The 19305-nt window shown below is 40.8% G+C and overlaps 1 protein-coding gene across 3 annotated transcripts in view; it reads right to left on the bottom strand.

Annotated features, from left to right (window-relative positions):
- The window catches only part of CPA6 (carboxypeptidase A6), a 329838-nt gene that overhangs the window by 64730 nt on the left and 245803 nt on the right, over nt 1-19305 (bottom strand). For all 3 annotated transcript variants that reach the window (XM_072804344.1, XM_072804341.1, XM_072804342.1), the window contains 3 exons: nt 18645-18759; nt 16582-16683; nt 14028-14132 (listed from right to left, as the gene is read on the bottom strand). In XM_072804344.1, the coding sequence (XP_072660445.1) occupies nt 14028-14132; nt 16582-16683; nt 18645-18759 (322 nt within the window). The remainder of the gene's footprint in view (nt 1-14027; nt 14133-16581; nt 16684-18644; nt 18760-19305) is intronic.

The following is a 19305-nucleotide window of genomic DNA, read 5'->3' as shown; positions in this document are numbered from 1 at the left end:
TAAAAAATTTGTGTGCTTCTGCTTTTCTGTAACACCATTAAATTAGATCCATCTATACATTAAACTTCTTCAAAGTCCAGAAGAACTTTCCAATTCAGACTATTTATATCTCAATTTGCCCCTGGATCATCTCACAAATTCTTGCTTTATCTTTGGTCTGCCACTGAGTTAATAGAATTCAGCCACTGATTCTAAAATATCTGTAGGAATATATGAACTCATGGATGAGAACAAGGGATGGTGGAAAGGGAAGTGGGCGGGGGGTGGGGGAGACTGGGTGACAGGCACTGAGGGGGGCACTTGATGGGATGAGCACTGGGTGTTATGCTATATGTTGGCAAATTGAACTCCAATAAAAAGAAATGAAATGTATTCAGTTTTGGCTGACTTAAATTTGTTTTAAAGTTACTTTTGGTTCTGCTTAATATAGAAAATTTGGAAAGTTCATAAAAGTTTGAAGAAAATAAAAATCATCCATAATTCTTTTAGTATTTAGCATATTTTCCATGTATATTTATTTCAGATACAAATTTTACCACACTAAAATTGTAATATCCATGCTGGTCTTTTATTTTTTGAGAAATAAATAATAATAAACGATAAAAATGATCAAAACATGTCATGGACAGTTTCCCCTATTATTAAATACTCCTCTAAAATATTTTTATTGTCAGGGCTATCAATCATTCCCTTTATGCCTCCTTCCTTTGCTTTTATGCTTGGAAAAGTTGTTCTCACTTGGAAATCAAGTATTTTCCCCCAAGTTACTTTCTAAACCTTCTATGAATAAAAACCCTGGCCAAATTTACCCCAGCAATGTAGAAATATTGGAGACAGAAATTAAGTGCTATGCATAACTCTGGGCTACCTGGGACTAGCCATGGCTTAAGATATCCATCTGGGAAACCAACACCACCAAACTCTCAAAAGTGAACAAAACCCAAACTGCCTCATTCAGTTGGAGATGTTTTGAGAAATGAAGTAAATGAATAATTTTTTTCCTTTGAACTATACACTTTATATACCTTTACTTTCCATTTCTATGTCTGCTTTTCCTGTCCATGTAGATTCCTGCCCCCAGAACTTCTGCCCTCTGTTTGCCTTAAGTTTCTTTCTCTCCTTAGACAGCCTCTGTTCAATTTTGCAGAAAGCTATGTTGGCAAATTGAACTCCAATAATAAAAAAAAAGCTTTATTGAGGTATAATTTATATGGCATAAAAGTTACCATTTTTAGTGCACATTTTTAGTATATTTAAGGAGTTTAGCCTCTAAGTTCTGTATATTTGTTTCCTTCTTCTTATATAGCTATTCTAGTTTTCTTTCCTTTTCTTTCTTTCTTCTCTCTCTCTCTCTCTCTTTCATGAATTTAGTATCTGTATCACCCTCTTGGCCCATGAGAAATGTAAGAAAACTTGATAACAAGTTTTTAAGTTTTTATTTAAATTCTGGTTAAAATGTAGTGTAATATTAGTTGCAGATGTAGAATTTAGTGACTCATCACTTACATACAACACCCAGTGCTCATCACTACAAGTGCCCTCTTTAACCCATCCTTCTGCCCACCACCCTCCAGTAACACTGTTCTCTATAGTTAAGAATCTGTTTCTTGGTTTGCCTCCTCCCCCAACCCCCATATAGTTAGTGTTCTTAAAGCTTCTTCTTTTTTTTTTTTTTTTCATGGTAAAGGAGCATCTGTAGAACACAATTCAATAGCAAGTCCACTACGTCTGCTTCTTCCTCCCCTGACCAGCCCCAAACCCCACAAACCATGAATATAACATCAGTGATGGTTCTGCTAGCCTAGTACAAACAAGCATTTAACAAAAGAGAGATTGCAATTCAAGCATATCTCTATTTCTTTTATTTTGCTTACAAGACATACAAATTTGTGATATGAATACCAGAAAAGAGGTGGCAAGTATTAAAATAAAAAATGATGGCTCTATATTTTTCAACATAATTAAATAATTTTCAATTTAAAAGATAACCCACAAGTCTATCATGTATTTTGCACTTTAAATGTCTGCCAACCAGCAGTTATATATTGAGATAATGAACAATTTTGAGTTATATATTGAGATAATGAATTCAATTTGAACACTTTTCAGAATAACAAAATAACCGAGCCCATGTTGTCATTTAAGCTGGTAGTTTGCTTCTGTATCACTGTTTTCTGAGCTTTGTGTGTCCAAGACATTCACGGACCCATCTGCTAAACTGGAGCGGGGAGCAGAAGTGGAAGTGGCTCTCAGGGCATGGCACAGGATGATCAAGCTGGCGGACAAAAAGAGGGACATATGGAACCAGAGCTACATCTTGATAATTCTGGTTTCCATGGCATAGAGAGTCAGGGTCAGTTGGGGATTATATAGCAGGGAAGAAAGAGCAATGAAAAAACTGCCTCCGATTCTCTGGGTAAGAGAGAACCTTGGTTCCAGACAGAATGGAATCCAGGAGTATGGAGACCTGGCTATCATTTTCATAATAGCTTTTTCATTTTGAGTTGTAATTAGAACAATTAATACAGAAAAATCCTATGTACCCTTTACTTCCTCCAAATGATAGCATCTTCAAAAACTATCGCATGCTATCGTACTCAAGAGTACTGACTTTGATCAAGACACAGAACTTGTCCATCACAAGGACCCCATATATAGCCACATCCACTTTGCTCCCATCTCCACCTCTCCCTAGCCCTGGCAACCACTAATCGGTCTCTCCATTTCTATAATTTTAACACTTAGTGAACATTATGTACATGAAACCACACAGCATGTATCTATCTGGGATTGGTTATTCATTCAGCATAATTCTCTGGCAATTCATTTAGGTTGCTGTGTGTTTCCATAGTTTGCTCCTTTTTATTGCTCAGTAGTTTTCCATGGAACGTGTATACTACTTTACCTATTCAGGCATGGAAGGCTACCTGGACTGTTTCCAGGTTTTGGCTATTATAAATAAAGCTGCTATAAATATTTATGTACAGGTTTTGGAGCAAACGTAAGTTTTAATTTCTCTAGGATAAATGCCAAGAGTATAATTACTGGGTCATATGGTAGTTGCAGGTCTAGTTTTAAAGAAACTGTGTGGAAGTGTTGAATCACTATACTGAACACCTGAAATTAATATTACACCTTATGTTAACTGGAAATTAAATAAAAGCTTTAAAAATTAAACTGTTAACTGTTTTCAAGGGTTAGCTCTATCATACATTCCCACTAGCAATGTAGAAGTGATCCAGTTATTCCACATCCTCCTTTGCATTTGCTGGTGGGGTCTCTCTCTCTGATGCATCTTATTTGAGTCATTTTGATATGTGTAGTGATAGTTCATTGTAGTTTTAATTTGAATTGCCCTGGTGACAACTTTTTATGTGATTTTCATCTATTTACCCTTTGGTAAAGTGTTTAGGTATTTTGCTCATTTTTTTTTCTGACTGGATTGCTTATTTTGGGGTCACATTTTGAGCTTACACACTTCAAATACGAATCCTTTATTAGACAGGTGGTTTGCATATATTTTCTCCTTGTCTGTAGCTTGTCTTTTTTGTCCTTTTAACAAGGTCTTTTTCACAGTACAAATTTACATTTTGATTGTTTGATAATGTCCAATTTATCAACGTTTTCTTTATGGAACATGATTTGATGTCAAATCTAAGGATTCTTTACCTAGGTTTACATTCTGGATATTTTTTCCTAAAAGTTTTATAATTTTACATTTAAGTCAGTGATTTTGAGTTTTTAAAAAAGATTTACTTTTTCTAGAGAGTGTGTCAGTGAGCATGTGAGCAGGGGCAAGGGGAGGGAGAAGTGGAGAGGGAATCCTCAAGCAGAGGCCCACCTACTCAGTACCAGGACCCTGAGATCATGACCTGAGCCAAAATCAAGAGCTGGCTGCCTAACCAACTAAGCCACCCAGGGATCCTGAGATAATTTTTGTGTAAGGTATGAGGCTTAGGTTGTGTTTTTTTAATTTATGTTTTTTGGCCTATGGAAGTCCACTTGCTCCAGCACCATTTATTGAAAAGGCTGTCTCTCCTCCATTGAATTGCTTTTCACCTTTGTCAAAATTCAGTTAGGTATATTTAGGTAAGTCTATTTCTGGGTCCTTTATTACATCCAATTTATCTGTCTTTATTCTGTTCCATTTGTCTTATCCTTTCATTTAGGTTGCTGTGTGTTTCCATAGTTTGCTCCTATGGAACACCATGCACCTTTGATTACTGTAGCTGTACATCTTGAAATTGGGTACAGTGATACTTTTGGTTTTATTCTTTGTTTTTTTTTTGTTTTTGTTTTTTTTTTAAATTTTTATTTATTTATGATAGTCACAGAGAGAGAGAGAGGCAGAGACACAGGCAGAGGGAGAAGCAGGCTCCATGCACCGGGAGCCCGACGTGGGATTCGATCCCGGGTCTCCAGGATCGCGCCCTGGGCCAAAGGCAGGCGCCAAACCGCTGCGCCACCCAGGGATCCCTGGTTTTATTCTTTGATTTTCTATTCTTTTTCTAGGTGCTTAAGGTGACAGCTTATTGTTTTGAGACTTTTCCTTTTTTTTTTTTTTTTAGAGAGATATGGAGATGAGAAAGAGACAGAGACATGGGGGGGGGGGTGGCATTGGGGAATAGGGAAGGGCAGAAGGAGAGAATGACTGTTAAGCAGGCTCTGCGCCCAGCACATGTTCAATGCAGGCTCAGTCTCACAACCCTGCAGTTAATCATGACCTGAGCCAAAATCAAGAGTTGGACTTAGTGACTGAGCCACCTTATTTCTAATATATGCATTTAGTGCTATAAAATTCTCTGTCCATTGATTTAACTGTGTCCCACAAATTTTAATATGTTGTATTTCCATTTTCATTCAGTTCAATGTATTTTTTAAAACCTACCTTGAGATTTTATCTTTGATCCATAGATAATGTAGCATATTATTTTCCAAGTGTTTGGATTTTCTTTTTATTAGCTTTCTCCTTTTGATATCTAGTTTATTTTAAAAAATATTTTAAAAAATAAAAATTTTTTATAAATAAAAATATTTTAATTCCAGTAAGTTAATATACAATGCGATATTCGTTTCAAGTATACAACACGGATTCAGTGGGTTTTTTTTTTTTTCCAAATTTTTATTGAAATTCTAGTTTGTTAACATATCCAATAATATTGGTTTCAGGAATAGAATTCAATGATTCATCGCTTACATGTAACACCTAGTACTCATCATAACAATGCCCTCCTAAATACTCATTACCCTTTTATCCCACTCCCTTCCCATCTCCCTCTAGTTTGATTTCCTTGTGGTCAGAGAACACAGTTCTGTATGATTTTCATTTTTAAAAATTTGCTGAGGTCGGTTTAGCCCAGAATATATAGAGAATAGGCACTTGAAGATAATGTGCATTCTGCCATTGTTGGGCAGAGTGATTTATCAAACGTTATTTAGATCCTGTTGGTTGATGGTGTTAAGTTCATAGCCTTGGTGATTTTCTAACGATTCTCTGTACGTTGGTCTTTTAAAAACACCAAATTGCTGGGTGGATTCAGTGATGGGGGTGGGGGTGAGGGGTCACATCTTTTTGAGTTTACTCCAGGAGCCCAACCATGTTCTCCCATGTTCATCTGAAACAAATCCCCTCAGGCTTTGAACAAGAAAAGGAAAAGAAACAGTTTTGAAATTTGCCAGAGTACCCTGTTCTTCTTAACAAGGCCTGACCTCAGGGGAAAGTAGTTAACCTGAGCCTAATCTGCTGGGATTTTATCAGAACATAATTGACCTGGGAAACGTCAACACCCCACTCTGCACTCCCCCTTCCTTAGCTCTCCTGTCCTGCCCGAAGGGAAGGACTGAGGGCATGCAGGAAGTCACAATCTCGGGGCTCAGGGGCACTGGAGACAGCCTAATTGGAGGAAGAATGCCTCCCTGCCACACACCCACCACCCACTGTAGGCCTGTCATTGAAGGCAGATATCATGAAGCACAGCATGATTATGTCTGGCTCACAACTAAAAGTTTGTTTATAAGACATGCTAAGTGGCAGAAAAAAACAGTTTTCAGAGACACAGCAAGCATGAGAACCAGTCTCAGGCATGGCATAGATACTGGAATTATGAGTCCAGGATATAAAATGATGATGATTAACATGCTAAGTTTCCTAGTGGATGAAGTAGATAGCTTACAAGATCAGACTGGCAATGTTAGAGTTGGGAATTCTAGGACAGAATGAAAAATATGCTAAACTTAAAAAAAAAAAAAAACTTCATGTGACAATATGAAGAATGAACTTCATGGGCTAATCAGTGGACTGGACACAGCCCAGGACGGTGAAGGAAGCTGGAGATAGATCAATAGGAATTCCTCAAAGTAAAAAGGAAAGACAAAAAAGAGAAAAAAACCCCAGAGCAGAATGTCTAAGAACTGTGGGACAATATTAAAGGTGTAACACATTGGCAATGGAATACTAGGAGAAGAGGAAGGAGAGGTACAGGAAAGAGATTGGAGGAAATAATGTTTAAGAATTAAAAAAAAAAAAAAAAAGACACTAAACAGTAGATCCAGGAGGTTCAGAGAACACCAAGCACAATAAATACCAAAAATCTGTACGTCATGGTGGTGGTGTGTCTGTCTGGCTCAATCAGAAGAGCATGTGACTCTTGATCTTGGGGTCATGAGTTGAGCCCCACACTGGGTGTAAGATAAAATAAATAAAGCTAAAAATAAAATCTGTACATAGGCATAACATAAACTGCAGAGAATTTTAAAAAAACAGCAAAAAGGGAAAAGGATTTATGGGGGAAAAACCACCTTACCTACACAGGAGCACAGATGAGACTACAAAGAGACTTCTCTTTAGAAACCATACAACCAAGGAGTGGAGTGGAATAAAAAAAAAGCCACCAAATTAAGAATCTGTTGCCTCTGAAGTTACCCTTCAAAAGTTAAGGAGAAAAAGACTCTCACAGATCAAAAATTGAGGGATTTGTTGCTGATCCCCCTGTCATGCAAAAACCATAAAAAAAATTTCTTCAGGGTGAAGGAAAATGATATAGGCCACCTCCACAGAGATTTGCCTGCTTCCAGAAAGACACGGATTTAAGGAGGAAAGCAGGCTCTACTGAGCAGCCATGAAAATCTCAGACTCTGCCAGTTCTATGCTTTTCTTGTGTGTTGTTACAACCGAAAATCTAGTCTCCTTTGGTACCTATGGGGACTCCCTTCAGTCTGGTTTCCCTGCACCCTGCCCGCTCCCCCTTCCCCCCATATCAGCAAAAGACAAGGACAGAGGGAGCCTCGGAGGGAGGAGATCTCTGGCACAGGCTTCTCTGAATGAGGGGAACGAGCCTCACCCAGGGACGGATCCCCCTGTGCCTGACACACTGCCGAGGAGGAAACTGGCACAGCTCTGCCACGACCCTCTAGGTGTGCTGTAGGGCCAGGTGGGCGACGGAGGCCTCAGTTTCAGGCTGCCCGTCTACTTGCCCCATGCACTGTGTAAGTAATTTCCCTTTCTGTCCATGCAAGGAGGAAAAGAAGGGTAGAGCCTTCCAGAACTCAGGTGCCCCCTCCCCCCAGCCCAACCGCTATCAGTCCCAGTTGCCAGGCACTGGTTTGTGTTGGAGACAGAACCCTCCTTGGGATTCTAAGCAGTTACTTGTGGCTCACAGGACACTGGCGACTGGAGGCAGAGCCACAAGGCCCTTTGGAGCCAGCTGGTGGAGGCGAAATGTCTCCCCAGCCAGTTCTGGAGCAGCTGTGCGCTGCCCTGCTGGTGCTCTGTGCAAGCATGACACACATGCCACACATGCCACACATGCCACCGGTCTCTGGGTTTTGCTGGGAGGCTCTGGTAGGCACCGTGGTGGCAGTGTTGCTGGTGAAGAGTGTACGCAGCTCCTTGAGAAGAAGAAAGGGGCCGCGTGCCCAGGGTGACGCACCTGGGAAAGGCGTGGCGGAGCCGCACAGAGGCGCCGGCCTGTGAGGCCCCCAAGGCGCCCGTGGGGGAGGCCAGTGCTCCCCCCTCGCGGACGCTGGCTCTGGCTGCCCCGAACAAACGCGGCACTGGCTGGCAGCCGAGCTCGCCCTGCAGGTGCTGGGGGGAGGTGGGAGGGGGCGCCCGCCTGGCACCCCTTCCCAGACCACTGATGAAACCCCCACCTCCGGAGCACCCCAGCAAGGGGAAGGCGCTGCGCCGAGAGCACGGGGAGGCCCAAAGGGCGGCCCTGGTCCGCAGGGCAGCCCAGCCCGGGCGGCGGAGGAAATGGGGGCTGCGGGCCGAGAAGGCAGCAAGGGGGAGCGGAGGAAGGCAGGCCGGAGCCCCGCGGTCCCCGGGTCCCCGCGCGGGGGCCCCCGACTCCAGCTGGCCGGCCCGGGCTCGGGGGGGCGGCGCGAGGGGAGTCCGCGGGCGCTCGGCAGCCTCCCCCTGCGGCCCCTCGGCCCGCGCCCAGAGGGGGAGGACGGGCGTCCAGGGAGCAGGGGAGGAAAGCCGAGGCTCGCGGAGCTGCAGGGACAAGCACGCCTCCAGCTGAGGAAGCCTGGGCCGGACACGCGGGCGCAAAGGGAGGTTCAGGAGCTCCAGGAGCTCCAGGCAGCTCAACATCCAGCCGGGCCGTGGGGAGCGCACCTCCTGCGCGGGGGACGGCGCAGCTGCTCCAGGTGCTCCAGGTGCCCCAGGGCCGCGGCCACGCCACCTGCCGGGCCCTCCGCCTCCGCCGGGCCGAGAGCTCCGGAGAGCCTCCTGCACGAGGGGAGTCAGGAGAGCCGCAGGGCTGCTCAGTCCAAGGGGAAAGAGTTCCACCGGCTGCAGGACAGCCATCGGCTGCGGCATCGGCTGGCGGCGGAGGCGGCCGCGGTCCACCCCCCCCCCCCCCAGCCTCCCCTCCTGTTCTTCTGACTCCGGATACCCTCAAGGGCCAGGGGCTCCCCGGCGTCCCCTGGGGCCCTGGCAGGGAGCAGGGGCGCGCTGGGAGGGCTCCGGCCCTGAGGTCCCCTGCAGGTCTGACTCCGCTTCCCAGCAGCAGCCAACATCCGCAACTAGGGCACAGTAGCACCTGTTGCTCCTCTGAGTTTAGATGCACCCCTGATGCCACACCCCTTGAGCCAAACCCCTTGCTCCTCTTAGTTCAGATCCACCCCTCAAGCCACACCCCTTGAACCATACCCATTGCTCCTCTTAGTTCAGATCCACCCCTTAAGCCACACCCCTTGAGCCACACCCATTACTCCTCTTAGGTTAGATGCACCCCTGATGCCACACCCCTTGAGCCAAACCCATTGCTCCTCTTAGTTCAGATCCACCCCTCAAGCCACACCCCTTGAGCCAGACCCATTGTTCCTCTTAGTTTAGATCCACCCCTTAAGCCACACCCCTTGAACCATACCCATTGTTCCTCTTAGTTTAGATCCGCCCTTTAAACCATACCTCATATGCCACACCCATTGTTCTTTCAGTTTAGATCCACCCCTTAAGCCACACCCCTTGAGCTGTACCCATTGCTCCCTTTAGATCTACCCTATTATTTAATTTGATGCTACATAGTTCTTAGTGAAGTCCCTATAACAGTATGAGTATGAGACAGTATTTTTCAATGTTAAACATAAAAAAAAATGAAAACACCAAATTGCTGATACTACTGCTACTGAGAGTTGATTTTATTAAGGGATTATATGCCAAGCACCCTATTAAGTCTTTTACGTGTATTATATCATTTAATTTTCCCAATGGCCCAGTGTGTCACATATTACTGAGGTTCACAGAGATTAAACAACTTGTCCCGAGATCACACAGCTAGTAAATTTCAAAGCCAGCATTCCGTCCCAGGGTTGTCCAAGTAACTTTTTTTTTTGAAAGAGAAAGAATGAATGCACAAATGTATGCAAGCGGGAGAGAGACACAGAATCCTAGGCAAGCTTCACATTTAGTACAGAGCAGGACAATCAATCTCACAACCCTGAGATTGTGACCTGAAATGCAATCAAGGGTTGGACACTTAATTCACTGAGCTCCTGTGCAAGGAATATCTATGCAATCTGCTCTAAGGATCCCAGAAGGGCTTGATAAATTTTCTCCTAGTTCGCATTTGAATGAGAATGCAAACATAATAGCTGTAGCTAACTGTGGGGAAAGTCCTCACCAAAGTATCATGTGCAACCTCTAAGGAGTCTCCAGTGATTCCCATCTTTGGTATTCATACCCTTGTGTAGCACCTCCCACCCCTTGAATATGGTCTGGAACTACTGACTCATTTCTAATGGATAGAATATGGCAAAGGTGATAGGATGTCACTTCTGAGGTTAGTTTACAAAGAACTGGTTTCCATCTTGGGCCTGCTCACTCTTACACCCTCATCTGCTCTGAGGGAAGCCAGGTGCTTGTTGTGAGCTGTATTATGGAGAAGCCCATGTAGCAAGGAACAAATGTCTCTTGCCTTCTTCTTCTTCTTTTTTTTTTTTTTTTTTTTTTTTAAAGATTTACTCATTATGCATGAGAGATACAGAGAGACAGAGACATAGGCAGAGGGAGAAGCAGGGTCCCTGCAGGGAGCCTAATGTGGGACTTGATCCCAGGACCCAGGGATCATGCCCTGAGCCAAAGGCAGATACTCAACTGCTGAACCACCCAGGCGTCCCCAAATGTCGCTTGCTTATAGTCATGGAGGACCTCTGGCTTCTAAACAGTCACCTAAGTGACCTCAAAAGCAGATTTCCCCCACAAAAGCCTGGAGATGACTAAAGATTCAGCTGCCATCTTGACTGCACCATTGTGAGATCTCTTGAGCTAGACACACGTGGCTAGTTGCACCAGGATGGCTGGCCCAGAGAAACTAACCAGGTTGTAATGTTGTTTTAGGCTGTTCAGTTTGCGGAAAGCATTCGAGAAAACAGAAGTGTAAAGCCAAACTTTTGGCCTCTGACTCGCCCCCTCTCCTTGGGTTGAAATTCCAGGGAAATCAAGAGATGGTAGAAACTACTGACAGGTTAGGATAAAAAAATATTAGAAAGGGGATCTCTGTTCTGTTCACCACTTATCTCTCTGAGAAGACATTACCTCGCTTGACTTTTGCATGCCAATTAGTGGCAAATGCAGGAGGACACAATTGGCAGTGTGCCAGGAAGCAGCTGTGAGGGCTAGATGCAGCACCCCAGAGTCTCCTAGAAGCCAGAGAAAGATCCCAGAGGCTCCCTGGTGCCCCCAGAAAAGACATGGAAATTAGATTGGGAGCCTGGGACCTGATCATGGGACTTCTGAGGTAGAGGGGAGATGGCCCATGGAAGGGACACTGCCTGGAGCTCTTCTTGGACCAGCTGCCTCCTGCCTGTTTTGGGAGACTTAGGATTTAATGAGGGACTGAATTAGTGTCTAAGAGATGATTTTTTTTTTTTAAAGATAAAACATTTATTTTTCTGCTGGTGTTACAGGATTTTTTTCCTTCAGTGCCTGCGGTTCTTGGTCCTGTTGCTTCTAAGAATGTAGAAGTAGACCAGACCAAGAATGGTGGGCAGCACAGCAAAGTTTATTGAGTGATAGTAACGTTTACTGATAGTACAAAGCACCCAAAAAAGTGAGGGGACCCAAGAGGGTTGCCTAAGAGATGATGTTCTAATGCTTGGTGGGTTTAAGTTTATTTAAATCTTTGACATTCTTCTTCTCCCTGTTCCCAGTACCACCATTAGTGGGAATGGGGTCTTCAAAGCAAGATGAGAACATCTTTAACAAGCCTGTAATGTGTAATTATCAACCCACTCCAGCCACTGCTACCAGCTTGGCAGCCCCACTGCTTCGACAAGACACAGGGGCAAGTGACCCCTAAGGCTTCTTTGCCCTATTTCTGGTTGCTGCCTTGACTCAGATGGGAAATTTTAAGTGATTAAGTGGAGGAGCAAGTGGACAGCCATAAACAGTGAGAGTGAGAGGTGTGGAAAGAGTAGCAGAGATATGGAAATGGCCAGACTCATGTGCATGATTGAAGATGGCCTGGTGAAAGAAGGATGAGGCCTTTCCTTACTCATCTTCAGTGAAAAGGAGCCTAATCTTAAATGATGCTTCTTTCTCTTCCTCCAAAATCAACTACCCTTGATTGATGGTCCTTATATATGCCTTGTCCTTTTTCTGTGGTTACACTGTATTTTCCTCTTTCTTGGAAACTTAGCTTGGGTTATAGGGCTGCCATATATGGCTGCACAGATTGTGCACTGTCAAAATCCAGGGAGTACCATTTATAACCTATCAGATGATTTGACAAGTCATCTCCCAGAAATTTTTCCACATCGTTACCTTTGGATTCTCATTATTCCCATTAATAAATATTTGATGATTAAGTGACAAGTGTTGTTCTAGGTTCTGAGGATTTAGCAAAGAACAAAATAGAGTCTCTGCCCTTAGCACTGGTACAGGAAGAGACAGACAACCACATGAACAAATAAAGTAAGTTTAGGTGTTATAAAGAAGTTGCATATGTGGGGGTGAGGTAAAATGTTTGGGAGATACATTCTTATACCCTTAAATAACACATAGGACCACAGTTTATAAGCAATAGGTGTTCTATTCCTAGACATTTTTCCTCCTTTTCCTTTTGAAACTTAACATAGTAGATCATAAGTTGTATGTATAACAGTGGATATTTAACACAAGGTAATAGAGTTAATTTTTTTTAATAGAGTTAATTTTTTAAAAAGATTTTCTTACTTTAGAAAAAGGGAGTGCATGCACGAGCAGGGGGAGGGGTAGAGGGGAAGGGAGAGAGACAAGCAGACTCCATACAGAGCTCAGAGCCTGACACAGGGCTCCATTTCAGGACCCTGAGATCATGACCTGAGCTGAAACCAAGAGTCAGATGCTCAAACGAGTGTCACCCAGGTGCAACTAGAGTTAATTTCTTTTTAGATTTTGTGTTTGTTATGAAATGTTAAAAGAATATTAATTCCTTAATACACTGAGTGTGAATGGTTTAAGAATTATTATTACATCACATTTACACAATTAAGAATGCTTATGTGGGTATGATGGCAGCAGAGACAGATTTTACAAATTTAGTACATTTCTGACATTTGTGAGGTGTATTTTCCCAAGACTAGGAGAGCTCTCAACATCATAAACTGCAGCAGGGCACCTAATTTTCCTACAAAACACAGTGAAATAGAACTAAAGTATTTAAAGATCTTTTGTATTCTTAATGGTTCCTTATAAATAGGACTAAGGAAGTTTATAGGGTTATTATCTGGCTTAGAACCTTCATTTACTTAGACTTCTTCACTTTCATTACCAGAACTAGTTGTTGATTTCCTTTTAAAAGAAAAAAAATGGTAATAGTCTTCAAAAAATAGTAATAAGTTTAAAAATAATCATAAAAATCATTGCATTCTGGATGATGAGTAGAAAAATAGCAAAACATTAAGATGTTGGTTTGTGAGATTGGCCAATGCTTGGAATAGGGACCCATTTGACATATTAGCCTCAGAGGACTTATGATTTAAATGAAGGCTCTGATAAGAAATCACTATGAATCTTCAACCATTAGAGTTACTGAATACTACTAAAACTCGGAATGCAAAATCCACAGATGTGAAGGGTCTTTGATATTATATTACAGATAGCAGGAAAGCAAAATGCAATTACCTGCTCATCCTTTTATTGTTATATGTGAAATCATTGTGATAAGTGATATAGAATTTTCTAAATTGGATATTGTATGAGAAACTGCTCTGGAGCATAAGTGAGATGTTTAGCCTTTTACCATATAACAGCTACTTGGTTGGTTCCTAATTTGTCCACAAATTCATAAATGCTCTGAAACTCTGATTCTTTCTCACTAATGAGGGTTGGTAACTCCAACCTCCAAGGGCAGAGTTGAGGATAAATTGAGCCAGGGTTATGAGAGGTCTTCAGAAACATGAAAGTAACCCACCAAAATCAAGGTGTTATCATTCAATCAGCTATTGCTGGCTTCAAGTTTCCAGTTCTGCTCCTTGAGCAGAATAAAAACACATGGGAAGCTTCAGTTAGCTGAAATGGACCTTGTATAAAGGGTTTAACTTACTTCTTTTACAAACCACTGACAAAAGGCAGGACCAATCCATTCTCTTGCGTGAATACCACAGTCTATCCAGACAGCTCTTTTGTAAGTCCGTGATCTTCTGCCCAGCTGAAAACAAGAGTATTCAGAGTAACCAACTCAGGCTTTTACTTTTAGATTTCACTGATTAGCATAATTTAATAAGATTTCAGTGTAGTCCTTCACTATAGTTTGATTCATTAGATAACCCACAAAGAAGATGGATTTCCTATCTATTTCAGAAATCCAGGCCTGTTTATGCAGAAATAAGTTATTGCCTTAATTATAAAACAAATAACTGGAAAATAGACAAAAAAGGAAATTCATTAAATAGATTTACTTCTTCTTTTTAAAAAAGATTTTATTTATTTATTTATTTATTTATTTATGGAGGGAGGGAGGGAGGAAGGGAGGATGCATGTGTGCGCAGGAAGAAAGACAGGAGAGAGGAAGAGAGAGAATCCCAAGCAGACTCCACACTGAGTGCAGAGTGTGATGTGGGCTTGATCTCATGACCTTGAGGATCATGACCTAAGCTGAGTTCAAGAGCCAGACACTAAACTGGCTGAGCTATTCAGGTGCCCCAAGTTTGCTTCTCCTTTAATATGTGATTGTTAAGTAAAATGTTAAATTCCCCTTTCTCCCAACCCCTCCTCCAAGACAATAAGATTCATAATCCAAAGAAATATTTCTTAAAGTAATTAGTATTTTTTAATTAAAAAATTTTTTTTAATTTTAATTATTTGAGAGAGAACAAACATGAGCAGGAGGAAGGGCAGAGGGAGAGGGACAAGCAGACACTCCACTGAGCAGCGAGCCTAATGCAGGGGATCCCAGGACCCTGGAATCATGACCTGAGCTGAAGGCAGATACTTAACCAATTGAGCCACCCAGGTACCCCAGCAATAATTCTGTTTTATAGGTGGACAATGTCAAACTTTATACACAAAGTGGAAAAGCAAAACAAATTGATCTGTAGAGTCAGGTGACAGATTTTTAAAAATAATCTTATTATATCAATATTACATAAATGTGGTTTCTAACTCAGTAACAAAGAGGTAGCTATTAACATTTTATTCATAGGGGACCTTGTTTTCATTCATTACTTCACTAATACTTCAAGAAATTCTTTTTGGACATTGTGTTTGGTACTGGAGATTCAAAGATGAAAAGTCAAGGAGTTTATATGTTAGTCAGGAGGGCAGATATGGGAGCAATCAGTCATTATGAGGTGAACATGCATAAGTTGCTTAGTGTTAAGTCTAATTTTCCCAGGGAATAAAAGAAAGCTTTTCAGGGGAGGAACCTTGAATACTTGGGTAAAACTTGAAGCTTGGCCAGCAGACAAGTTGGAAGAAGGCATTTCAAGCTTGGAAGAGAATCTGGGAACACTGTCTTTGAAGAACTGCTTTTGGGGGATGAGGAAGAAATGGCAGATGAAGCTGGGCACTGAGGAAGAGAATATGTGAAATCCCTGGATCTGAGATAAAAGAGGTAAGGCTTCATCCTGTATTTCATGGGAAAGGAGTGTATATGTGAGAAAGAAAGAGGCATGAGCACAAGTTCACACTGACAGTGTGATGAGACCTTTATTGCAATAGTCCATGGAGAAGAGATCCAGAAATTAGTTAGGGCAAGAGCAGGGAAGACAAGAGAAGGAATTGGAGCAGATTCAAAAGATATTTAGAGGAAATAATTGTCAGTTCTTGGTGGTAGATTTAAAGGAAGTGGTAAAAATTAAGGAGATACAGAATGACGCTCATGTTTCTTGACTGCAATCACAGTGGTGCCATTATGAGTCTGAGGTGCTTTTGTGAAAATTGAGATGAGAAGTAGGCAATGATATATGAATGTAAAGCTCCAGAGAGTAGGCCCCAACTAAATAGAAAAGTCTGGAATGACTGTTGAGACCATGGGGTGGATGTGTCCTTCTAGAGAGGGAGAGCATAGAGTCTGAGCACAGTCTTGGGAAGACCAGAACCCATAGGAAGGGCAGGGAGAGAAGAGGAAATGAATGAGACTGGAGGGTATAGTCAGAAAGACAAGAGGAGAACCAACCAGGAGTCATTGTTGGTCTGGGCAAGAGAAGTTTTAGAGGAGCTGTGTGGGCAAAGGCCAGTGAGTCAAGGTCTGAATAGGAGGTAAAGAAGTGATATAGGGAAATCTTTATTGGCTGAGAAGGGATAGAGAGCCCTGGGTCAGTATCTAGAAGAGAATGCAGGGCCAATGGCTGGAAAGGATGCATCTCTTCTTAGATATTTGTGTAGTTTTGCATTGGTTTACCTTAAGTAGCACCAGCTCACAAATAATTTTGAAGGTCTTTATTTTTAAATGCATAAATAACTTTGAGTATGTTAGAAACAGCATTCTCTTGAACACTCAATGGCAAAAATTAAATATGGCCCAAAAATCTACGGGAAATTTTTTTCTTAAATTATCAGATAAATTAGAGATTCTGTGAAAGATCATTTCATTTCTTTTCCCTGTAAGTCAAACTTGAAAAAATGTTTACTAAATATCTTGTTAATAATGTTTTTACCTTTAAAACAAAAAGAGGCCTTCCCTCATATGATCTTCCAATAGAGAACATGTGAATCAGGCCTGAATGAGTTTTATTTAGATGATGCATCCAGTTTTGAATCTAAAAGCAAATAAATAACAAATCATGTCAGACTTTCCCAATTATGGAGCTTTCAGAGAACAAAAGGTAACAAATGGCAACAATAGGTCTCAGAGTTCAAAGAGCAAGCATGATTATAAAACTGAACAAAAATTAGTTTTTAAAAAAAATTTCCTTGAGATACTTAAAGTTATATTTTATTGACAGTCTTCACAAATAGTAGCTTCACGTCTTTATATTATTCCCTTTTTAATGCATACATTCCACTACTTTTTAATCATTAGTATTTTGAAGGCAGAGCTTTATAGAAAATTAATCAATGTTTTCTGGGTTTGTTTTGAAAATAAAAATTATTTCCCCCAAAACATTTAAGAGGAAAAGAAATAAATCAGCTTCATGGAAACCATTCAAATTACTTGAAAGGGTTTGTTAAAGTCCCACATCTTGTAATTTGCCACTGAACAGAAGATACTAAGAAAAAGGCATTGTCTTCTGCATTTAAAGGTTATTCAAGCCACACATCAGAGGGCATACTCTGAATAATTTCCCCAATAACAGTGAGAGATTTGCATTGATCCAGTCATACACACTTATCTGTCATCAGGAGAAGGTATATTTGAGATAGATGAATAAGGCACTTAGAAATATGGATGACATTTCTGACTTAAAAGGCTCACGAGGAGTAAGGAAGTCACACAAAAGTGTTCCTCTATTCCATGATGTGCAAGAGAGTCTATGCTAAAAAAATAGATTTTGAGAAGTACTCATTCTTTCTTTTCTATTCTTAATATAATGAGCAGCATATATATGTATATATTGTATATATATCTTATGTGTGTATATGTATTCATGTATATGTATGTACATATCTATATAGATATATTTAAATTTTTTCTAATTTAATTTTTTCTAGTGCATTTTATAGTACTCTCATGTGCCAAGCTATCTAAAACCTTCCCATTGCTTCTAATTTCAAGCTTCTAAAACATATGTTGGAACATGAAATATATGAAAATAATTTTGAAAAAAGTTATTATCAAGAGAACCAAATATTCTCCTAAGAATATAACAGAATCTCATTATTACTATGCCTGATACTCCTTTGCTCAATTCAGGGGAGGCATGGAAAATGTATGTACTTATTCATTCTGTCATCAACTACCTATTTGGAGGTCTCTATTTGCCTTGCCACTGGGGATATAGTAGTGAACAAGAAAAAAAATGGCCTGTCCTCATGGAACTTGTAGCTTATGAGGAGAGAAAGGCATTAATTAAATAATCCTACAATTACATACATGAAAACTATGATAGATATCATATCCATGTGCTGTGGGTGCATGCAATATGCTGGGGTTGGAGGTGGGGAGTTCTATTCCCATCTGTAAGAGTAGAAACAGCCTTTTTTTTTTTTTTTTTTTTTGCTTGAGCTGAGATTCCAAGAGTAACTAGCTAATGTCCAGGTGACCAGGATGTGGTGGTGGGAATGAGGTTGTTGTAGAATAAATAATCAGAAGAATAAATAACAACATGTTAAAAGGCTCTTAGTCTCCACAAATTATTCTTGGTCTCTGAGAGGTTTCAACTTGTGCAGAGGCTGTGGGGCAAGAATCAACATTCACTCCACCTCTTATCCAAATCATTGCCCTCAAACTCTCACTAGATCTACCTTCCAAGTCTTTTTAGTTAAGGTTTTTTGCAACTGCAATTATGGCAACATTACCTCACTTTTCCAATGCACTTTCCAAGTCCTTTTTAGGAGTGGGTTGGGCAAAGCAAATGAAATTCAAATTATTTTGCTACTTATAAAGGCTTAATGGAAGAGTTAAAGAACTAAGGTGTCTGGGAACTATAAGAGCTTTATGCATTCTCCATATGGCCCCTGCCTCTGTCTTTACTATTTTCTCCCAACCATTAGACCTAAATGATAAAGATGCATTTATTAAAAACAAAACAAAACAATGAAAGCTCCTCTGATTACATACTTCTTCTAAAGAGTGATAAACTTCATAATTATGTCCAGAGAGGTATCTTCGATTTCTCTGGGTTCGCAAACTGCTTGCCTTTTCCAGTGTGTTCTGAAGATCTTCTATGAGGATCCTGGATTTGAAATGATAGACATGATAAAAATTGAAGATTATAAAATTGAAGATTATATAAAAATCAGACAACTTGAAAAGAAAATTATGCATCTATGAAAAAGAGGATAGCAAATATTGATATTTCAAAAAATACCAAATGTTGGAAAAATGTTCTCTTTTTGGAAATAGAAACTGTTAGATTGGATAATGAATATAAAATGTAAAATTATTTGCGGATGTTCTCAAATACTACTACTACCATGGATTGAACAGCTATAAGAACTGAATAATGGGTATGAGCATTTACATTTATTCTCTACTTAGGAACCATGCTATGTATTTTATGTACACGAGTTTAGTTAATAACCCTATGGGGTAGATTTTTTTACTTCCATTTTACAAACAGGGAAAATGAGCCTCAAAAGGGTTAAGAGCTTGCTAATATCATTCTGCTAGTGAGTACAGAGCCAGAATTTGAACTTGGAAAGTGAACCTGAATTCTAGTCTTTATACTTTAAGTCTGATGCGACATTATGAACACCAAAACAAGACAACACAAAAATAA

Source organism: Canis lupus, chromosome 28 (assembly GCF_048164855.1).
Source record: "Canis lupus baileyi chromosome 28, mCanLup2.hap1, whole genome shotgun sequence".
NCBI lineage: Eukaryota > Metazoa > Chordata > Mammalia > Carnivora > Canidae > Canis > Canis lupus.
Note: the sequence above shows the minus strand (reverse complement) of the source record. Positions and strands in the feature narration are given on the sequence as shown.